This window comes from Taudactylus pleione, unplaced genomic scaffold (genome assembly GCF_031769625.1).
Source record: "Taudactylus pleione unplaced genomic scaffold, aTauple2 ptg000046l, whole genome shotgun sequence".
NCBI classification, from domain to species: Eukaryota; Metazoa; Chordata; class Amphibia; order Anura; family Myobatrachidae; genus Taudactylus; species Taudactylus pleione.
The window spans coordinates 10988627-10998492 of record NW_028284448.1 but is presented as its reverse complement, the minus strand read 5'-3'; the positions used below and the strand labels follow the sequence as shown (position 1 = coordinate 10998492).

Sequence of the window (9866 nt, the reverse complement as noted above, 5' to 3'; positions counted from 1 at the left end):
ACAGATGCCGTGCGCATGCGCACGGTATCTATTCACAGTGCGGGGAGGAAGCCTGTGGGCAGCCCAGCATCTCGGAGATGCTGGACACGTCCATTAGTGATGTAAACGGAGGCGTGCCACTAGGTTATGCCCATTTGCGGATAGGCCATGCCCCATTTACGGATAAGTCACGCCTCCTTTTCGGGAGAGCGCGCCGAAGGAAGTCCCAACCTATGAAACTCAAATGTTGGGAGGTATGCACTATGCTGCCAGAAGCTGCATCATGCTCTCACTGGCTGAATCAAATAGCAGTAAAGCACAAACACCAAACTCAGGGCCTGATTCAGAGCCGGATGCTCTGAACGAGCGCCCGCTCTGAATCAGGGCGGTTTTTTTTGGAGCGCCCTCCTGGACGCTCGCATAGCTGTGGGTTACCACCCACAGCTATGCGAGCGTCCATGATGATGGTCGCGTTGGTCAAGACCATCGCGGCCATCGGGCTTGCAACGAGACCCTGCGGTAGGGTCTCGGTGACCGCAAGCCCTGGAGTGATTTTGACTCTATCAGAGCCAAAATCACTCCCACTGACATCACTAGTGATGTCAGTGGGGCCGGACCCAGACGGTAGGTGTTCCCATGGGAACGCCTCCGTCTGGCAGCCACGCCCCCAGCACGCCCACCAAAGGGGGCGTGCTGTCAATCAACATCGACAGCACGCCCCCTTTGGTGCGAGACCCGGAGCGACAGCTTGGCTGTCGCTATCTGGGTCTTGCGCATGCGCACGACGGAGCTCCCTCCGTTGTGCGTATGCAAACTACGGCACCATCAACCCGCTTGCGAGCGCTCATCGCTCACGAGCGGGTCTGAATCAGGCCCTCAGTGTAATCCATCAGCCATGATTCCTGCATTGCTGTGAGCAGTCCCAGCCCTCCCTTGTGTTCCCTTTTGTGTACTTATCTTTGTGAGCCTGAAAAAGTCAATTTTTAATGACATCCATAGGGTTTTACCGGGCTGACCCGGGTTCAGTGTGAAAGGGACCAACCCAGGAATAACCCAGGTCGAAGGTGCAGTGTGAAAGGGGTCTGACCTGGGTCGGTTTAAAAGATAAATCCCAAAATGGTTGTATTTTTTGCAAATTGCATGAAGATTATCTATTTAAACTTCATTTTGTATAATTTTATTAACAAATCAGCATATTTGTTTAAAAAAAAATGCACTGAATCATGTTAATTAACTATTATTTACATTATTTGGTATTAAAAATATTCGAAAATTTTAGGGACATTTTAAAAAAATATATGTTAGTCAGCTAAGTGGTTAATACATATTTTTGCTAGCACCATGCAGGGAGATACTGTCCTGATTTGGCACTGGCAGGACAGGGTGTAATGTAATGTGTCTGCAGGTTATTGTCCGGCGTTTTGACATTTCTGTGTGTGGGTCACTGGGAGCTGATGTGTGCGGGGATAGTGTTACGAGACGTGAATAAGCTAAGCACAGTTCAGCACGGGAGGGGAGGGGGAAAGGAGGGGAGGCTCCAAACTTCACAAGAGGTAAGAGCAGCAGAAGTATCCTCCTCAGTGAGTGTGTCTCCCTTCTCAGTGAGTGCGTGACTACCTCTACCAGCACTGGACATCGTACTCCTTGACACTACGTACGTGTGTGGCTGCTAGCCTGCTACAAGCTGCTGCAAAATCTGTAGTCGTCTTCCTTCATGCTGAGATCTCCCCTTACATCTCAGCTGTCTTCATCGGAGGATGCTGGGGAGGGAGGTGAGGCTGCGCTGGAGATCTTGTACACTGCGCCTCCTCGCCCTGTGCCTGGCCGTCTTCCTCTGCACTCACTTCTCCGCTGAACTGAAGCGCAAGCAGCTGGCTCCAGTCGGGCTGACAGGCAAGGTGCAGACCAGGGAGCCCGAGGAGCACTACAGGAGAATGGAGGAGGTGCCCAGCAAGAGGCAGGTCATCTATGTAAGAAGGAGCAGCAGTAGTTATGGGAGACAGGGGGATAACCCTAGTGTGCGCAGGAGAGACATAATAAAGGTCAGTGACACCTATTATGGCAATCGCCCATCGGGGAAATCTAGTTCTCCGTCTATTTGTGTAATGACAGTGCGCATTAATGACAGATACTACAGTACATATGTGAGCAGGGCCGGTTCTAGACCATGTGGAGGTCAGGGCTAAAGTTCCCGTGTATATATAATGTGTATTATGTATTTCACTGTGCTGTTACCATACTGTACCTCAATTGATAAACATTTTTTAAACAAATTTAGAGATCTATTTACTAAGCAGTGTTGGGAGACAGAGTGAAAAGTAATTAGAAAGTAATAAGGTGCCAGCCACTGCTTAGTAAATAGGCCCCATAGATTGTTCTTTCAGTGTATAGAGAGAGAGACACACACAGACAGAAAGTATATTAGATATTGGAAGAAAAGAGGGCAGTCACCAGACCAACATTAATTCAGTTTTTTTATATTCATGCCAGTCAGCCAAATGTAGAAACCATGGGCTCCATTTATCAACGAAGCATAACCACTTTAGCGCTCGCTAAAGGGGTTTTAACTTCCTTTCTGGATTTAACAATCTAAGATTACCGCTGTTTTTCACATCAACGATGTCACCGGCATTGGGGACCCGGCGCTGCCTTTCCGGCTTCAGTGAAGCCTTCCAGGCACTACTGGGTCCCCGTATCATGCACATGTGCAGACGGACTGTCACAATACACAAGACCCCCGTCGCTGACAGCGTTAGGCGTTCCAGCCTGACATGTATCATTTACAGGAAGTGAGATCACATCCGTATATCATAAATACATAACTTACTGAAATGTTGCCCAAATATTACCCTAATGACAAAATGGGTACTATCGACCCATCTGGTACCACCTATGGGCAACAAACTGCTTTGTAATATGTTATAGAACACAGCAGAGCAGCAGAAATTCCCATCTGTACAGGTGCTAAGCGTTACAGCCTGGAATACAAGTCGGAAATTGCTGCTCAGCCTACACACCCAAATCCATATTGTACAATGCTCTCCACACTGGAACACATGCCATGGATCTTAGTGTATAAAGCGCTTCATACAGGTATATATAGGGAGGCTCCAGGCAAGTGCACTGGTATGCTGCTGATGCATAGTGATTTATGTCTTGATAAACCTTCTGTGGGACTGAAGCGTCGACTTTAGATTCTAAAATTATTTGGCTGACTAGCATGAAAATAAAACACTGAATTGATATTGAAGCCTAGTGAGTGCCCTATATAACTGGCACTATACACTATATATATATGTATATATATATATATATATATATATATATATATATATTTCAAATGAATACCGTAGTCTTTTACAGAGGGGGCCAGGGCAGTTTTGAGCAGCCAGTGCCCACTGGCAAGTCTATACAATCGGGCTGCAGGCACAATAATCTACAACCGGAGGAAGGCTTTAAATATTCTTTTTTTTTTTTTTTAAATTGTTTTTATTGAGCAAACCACAATAAAATAGAACAGACAAATATTTAAACATAGATTACAGCACAAAATATGCATATGGAATATAAGCTGTAACAATATATAACAATATAGTGATTACTTTTTCAATTATAAAACAAAATATAGATGCAAGAAAAATATCTCACAGCAACGGTGTGGCAAACCGTCAAAAAGTAGTAGAAAAAAAAAAGAAGAGAAAAAACTATAAAAAAACAAAAGTAGATAAAAGGAGATAAGGGTGGGTGGACTCTAAACGGGAAGGCATACCTTCAATCTAGATGCAAAAGAAAAAAAAGAAAAGGGTTAAATATTGAATGGAAAGGGAATATTTTGGTGTGTCAACCAAGGGCCCCACACCTTATCAAAAGATTTTGATGTGTTACGTAATATAGCAGTCATATATTCCATCTTGTAGATGTACCAAACCCTTGATAGTATTACCTGCATAGGAGAAGGATCAGGGTTTTTCCAATCCGCTGCTATCTGGCAGGTCATAGCGGACACTATGTGTCGGAATAACTTATTCTGATATCGTGATAGTTATGGCAGATATAAGGGTAGAAGAAAATGCTGAGGATCAGAGGGAATAGTGGTCTCAAAGAGGCGCGAGAGGAGATCAACAACCTCCTGCCATATACTACTGAGTTTGGGACAAGTCCACCAGATGTGCAAAAAAGTGCCCTCGCCACTACAGTTCCTCCAGCACCTATCCGAAACATCGGGAAACATTACTTGCAGGCGCGAAGGCACATAATACCATCGATACAGCAATTTATAGATATTTTCCTTAATTTTGACGCAGATAGAACTGGCAGCGGCGTTGTCCCAAATTTCCGTCCAATCCTCAGCATCTATAGGGTGCCCCAGATCACGCTCCCTCGCCAATTCATGAGAGTCCCGATCAGCACTGACCTCCTCCCCCAATAAAGAATAAATAGTAGAGATAAGACCCCTAGTGGAAGGACGTCTCCAACATATAGTCTCAAAACAGGTCAAAGGTCTACAAATCAAAATTGAACTAATTTTAGAATGGAAGTGTCTAATTTGTAAAAAGCGAAAAAAATCTTTGGATGGAATTGCAACTCTATCTTGAATTTCAGAAAATTGTGGAAAATTATTATCTATAGTGATGTCATTTAAATAGTAAATATCACCCAGTGACCAAGCAGTAAAGGATGATTTGCGTAAGCCTGGAGGGAAAATGGGATTGTGGAGTAATGGTATCAAAGGGGATGGGCTTGGAGCTAACTTAAACCGTCTGTTAACTAAGTCCCAAATTGCTAAAGAACGGGAAATTACAGGGTGAGAAGAAACTAACCGGGGTCGCTGAATCCTAGTTAGCCATAACAGGGAAGATCCAGAGGTCAGTCCCAGCTCCTTGGCTTCGATAGCAACCCAGACCTTCCTTGCATTAAAGTTACACCACTGAGCACAGTGAGAGAGCTGCGCAGCATAATAATATTTTTTAAAATCAGGAATGGCCAACCCTCCTTCCCTGGAGGGACGCTGAAGCAGCTTTAATCTGATCCGCGGGTGTTTCCGGTTCCATATGAAATATGAAGTCTGATACTGAAGGAATTTGAAAACGTAAGGGGGAATATAAATCGGGAGGGTCTGAAATAAATAAAAGAGTCGGGGGAGAACGCTCATCTCAACAGAATTAATTCTGCCTATCCAAGAGATAAAATAATTGGAGCAGTCATGTAAATCAGACTTAATACTATCAGGCAGGCGAGGAAAGTTTGCCTGAAATAGCTGATGATAGTGATGGGTTAAGAAAACAGCAAGGTATTTGATCTTTTTATGCAAGGTACAAGGGAGAATGGCTTCAAGGGTTTGTTTTAGGGTAGCAGTCTTGGAAACATTAATTTTATAACCCGAGTGTTGAGAATATAAATTTATTTCCTCTAGAAGTGAATTTAGGGATTGGGCTGGGTCAGTGAGAGAAACTAAGACATCATCGGCATATAATGCAATTTTATATTCAGAGGGGCCTGTGGATATTCCAGAAATAGAGCTATTACAACGGATCCTTGCAGCCAATGGTTCCATAACAAGTGCAAATATTAAGGGAGAGAGAGGGCAACCCTACCGAGTACCGTTAGTGATCCCAAAACTAGAAGAGTAAACACCATTAACTGAGACCCATGTCATGGGGGAACGATAGAGCGCTGAGACACCATCTAAAAATTTGCCCGAGAAGCCCATTTTGTCTAGGACAGCAAATATAAAGGGCCAAGAAATGCGGTCGAAAGCCTTCTCCGCGTCTAGAGCTAAAATCAAGGAGGGGAGTTTCCTCTTATGAATAGAGTGTATTAAATCAATAGCCCGTCTAGTATTATCCGATGCCTGACGTCCAGGTATAAAACCGACCTGATCCGGATGTATCAAATAAGATAGTAAAGGAGCTAACCGTGTCGCTACGATTTAATTTTCAGGTCAACGTTCAGTAATGAAATCGGCCTATAGTTAATACATTGAGTAGGATCACGATCCGGTTTGGGGATCACCACGATATCGGCCCGGGTCGTATCAGGAGCAAAAGAAGCGCTCTCTAAAACATCATTATATAAAGATGTAAGATGTGGGGCAAGTTCCTTTGCAAATAGCTTATAATATTGGGCTGTAAACCCATCGGGTCCAGGGGCGGCAGAGGAACGCATTGATCTAATGGCAGCTACTGTCTCTTCGTCTGGAATACGGTCATTAAGAATATTTAGTTGAGATTCTGAAAGACTAGGCAAGGAGGTAGAGGACAAATTTGAGCGTACCCCCTTGGCTCCAGCAGAAGTGGGAAGAGGAGAATCTAATAAATTATAAAGGGAGCTATAAAAGGTCCGAAATTCCTCAGCCATAACTTCTGGATCATAGGTAAGAGAATCGGAAGATGGGGAGTGCAGTTTGTCTATCGCACTCAATGCCTACCTGCGACGCAATTTATTGGCTAATAGTGAATCAATTTTGTCAGCTTTATCATAAAAGCGTTGCCGAAGTTTTTGCAAGATAAGCGCAACGCATCGAGACAGAAGGGCATTAAGCTGACCTCGTAGTTTCTCAATTTGGGTTAGCACAGAGGCGCTAGGGGATGTCTTATGTTGAATCAAAACTACTGAGATTTGTGACTCAAGGGAATGAATTTCTTGTGCAGACGCTTTCCTAACCGCTGAGGTTTTAGAGATAAGAAAACCACGTATAGTAGCCTTATGGGCTTCCCAAAGGATACTGGCAGTAATATCAGGAGAGGTATTCTCTTCAAAATAGCGGGTCACTGCCAGTTTTATTTCTAGCAAAGCGGAGGGATGTTGTAAGAGGGAGTCATCAAGGCGCCAATTATACTTCCTACGAGGAGAACGATATACAGCTAAGAGAATATAGACACCTGCATGGTCTGTCCATGTAAAAGGAGAAATACCGGCTTCCGTAACAAGGGAGGAAATAGAGGAGGAAATATGGATCATATCGATCCTGGAATAATGTTGGTGTGGAGCTGAAAGGCTTTACATATTCACTAAGTGGCTCCCCACAGACTGGGCACCCACATTGTGCCTGGTCCAAGAGAATGCAGCTTTTGATCCTGAGGAAGGAACGCCGCACAACGAAGTGGAGGTACAAGGCTCCTCTTTCTCACAGCAATGCTCCCCCCAGAATGCTGGGCGTGATGACATTCTGGGAAGAGTAAGGAAGAGTGCAGCTGCAGTCCAGATTTATATCCTCAGTCGCACCCCTGGTCGCAATAGCCCTGCCAGCCCACCCCTTGAGCTGCCCCAGCTCTTTATATAAATACAATAAGGATGTAGATGATCCATATTTAAAGCATAGTACAACAATGATACAATGCTTAATAATGACAAAACAATAAAGAAGTAAAAAACTATGGGCCTGATTCAGAGTTGGGAATAGAGAGAGAGATAGCACTTAACTGTGTGTACCTGGGCAAACCATGTTACAATGCAAGGGGTGTAAATACATAATTTTTTTTTGCATGTAGGTAAATACTGTCTGCTTTTACATGTAGCCCACAAATACTGCACAGCTTTAATATTACACTGCACTGTAGATGTCAGTTTGAACACCTCCCTCTCAAATCTAAATCTCTCTGCACATTTTAAATCTGCCCCACCTGCAGCGTGCATGGTTTCACCAAGATGATCAGTTGAGAGAGAGAGATCTCTCTCTCTATTCCCAACTCTGAATCAGGCCCTATATCCCTTACAAACAAGTATAACGGTAAAAGATTAGAGAGGTGGGGAGAAAGTGTCAGGGGACAGCAAGAGTGGTGGAGGGCAGAGAGAAAGAGAGACAAAGTAAATAAAAACCAGACACTGGCAAGCATTACAGCTAATTCTCTATATCAGTGGTTCCCAAACTGCGTGCCGTGGCACCCTGGGGTGCCTTGGGATACTTGCAGAGGTGCCTCAGGTTGGTGGTCCAGCACCAAATCAAATTATTTATGGTCAATGTAATGTAAATATGTGGACAAACAGAAGTGCAGACCTGTCCACCACCACATAATTGAACCTAAAGGTTCCTACACACATGGCGACATTTTACCCAATCTGGCCGATTCCGACGCATCGGAACAACACATTGTGTAAAATATGCCCAAATCGTGAGTCTCCACTCACGATCACGATGCGATGCACGTCCCCGCAGGTTGCACATTGCATCTTCAGATCTACCGTGCTGTAGGGCAGATCTGACAATCTCATGCCACGATAAACTGGAGTAGTTTAGGAGGCACGATAGATTGTTTGTCACTTTGGCAGTTTTTTCAGACCAAATCTGGGAATCACTGCACTGCCCTATATTTTTGAGGGCATGTTATCATTTTTCAAGTTAAAAGAAAAAAGGAAGCCCAGCGCTGATAAAACGATTTCTCTCTATATATTTGTGTATGTATTATAGGTTGTTATTGTGATTTTATTTGACCAGTCAATGAATTATAATGTATTTTATTAGTTATTATAACCGTTTATAGCCAATTGTGAAGTTATGAATAATTTCATGCCCCTCCTCTGTCTCTCTCTCTCTCTCTCTCTCTCTCTCTCTCTCTCTCTCTCTCTCTCTCTCTCTCTCTCTCTCTCTCTCTCTCTCTCTCTATATATATTGTCAAGTGCAGAGGTCTATTTCTAAATTTGTTATAATTTTTCTCGATTTCACTAAGCAGAATTAAACTCTACCCCCCCACCACCAACCTGTCTCCCCCATAAACACTGCCCCCATCCTCCCAGACAAACTGCCCCCCATCCTCCACCCAGACACACCGCCCCAGTTACTTGAATAGGAAAAAGCATTATTACCGCTGGTTCTTGTACTATGAAGCCGATAAGATGATATGTTCTTAATGATCCTTTTATCTAAATTTGTTTTATTTATTCATATCTTATTAAATATCGTAGTATACTGTAGCCAATGTATTGTTATAATTGAATTTGTGCATTACATTTGAGGAATCTATCATCATTTTTAGCACTATGTATGTTTTTTTGTTATTTATTGGAGCTGACTACTTCAGATACATAGTAGCTGCTTTAAAACAACAGCCCTTACGAGCTCCCAATTTTTTCCCATTGGTTAATTTTCCTTGCTGCCCCGCAACCCGCCTTCTTCTCAGTTGTATTGCAGCCATGGGATGGACTGGAGTAGTCACGCTCTGCACTCAGTGCTCATCCTAACCCACTATTCTATGCTCCTTCCTCACTATCTAGCCCATCTGTGTCATCCCTGTTTGTCTGACGCTCCCCTTAGAATGTAAGCTCTCGTGAGTAGGGCCCTCTTCCCTCACTTGCTTCTTCTTGCCTTACTTTTACTTTAATTTACAATGGCACGTAAAACTTGGTAATGGACACCCTACTGCTTATTTAGGTGTTATGCAGCATTGTTTATAAATCATGTACTTGTCCTGCATTGTCTGTACTGTTAATAACCATTGCCTTGTGTGCTCATTTGTTTCTGTACTTTGTAAGGCGCTATGGAACCCTTGTGGCGCCATATAAATAAAGGATAATAATAATAATAATAATTCTGGGAACAGAAGGGAAGAGCGTAGCTGCAGTCTACATTTATATCGCGGAAGTGGGCAGGTGCATTGGCTGGCGGGGTGACTGCAGCAGTGCCCCGGGCAATAGCCCTGCCAGTCCGTCCCTTGAGCCGCCACTGTATGCGAGTATACCTAGTTGTATTGATATCTGCTGAGCCGGAGCATATGCCAAATTCCTATTTTTGCTATCCTGTTCCACATGTGGTAAAAGACTGATAGATATGTAGAACACATATAAGAAAAACATATATGTAGAGTGATAGCATACCTATTTTTGTTTATATACATACAGTATGTTTTAATTGGAGTTTGTTAGCTTGTTGGGCCCCTATTTGATTATGGAAA

The 9866-nt window shown here is 43.6% G+C and overlaps 1 protein-coding gene across 1 annotated transcript in view; it reads left to right on the top strand.

Annotated features, from left to right (window-relative positions):
- Window positions 1-1675: 1675 nt before the first annotated feature.
- Window positions 1676-9866, top strand: part of METTL24 (methyltransferase like 24) — a 70476-nt gene continuing 62285 nt past the window's right edge. The window contains exon 1 of the mRNA XM_088460414.1: window positions 1676-2021. Within this exon, the coding sequence (XP_088316540.1) occupies window positions 1737-2021 (285 nt within the window). The 5' untranslated portion in view covers window positions 1676-1736. The remainder of the gene's footprint in view (window positions 2022-9866) is intronic.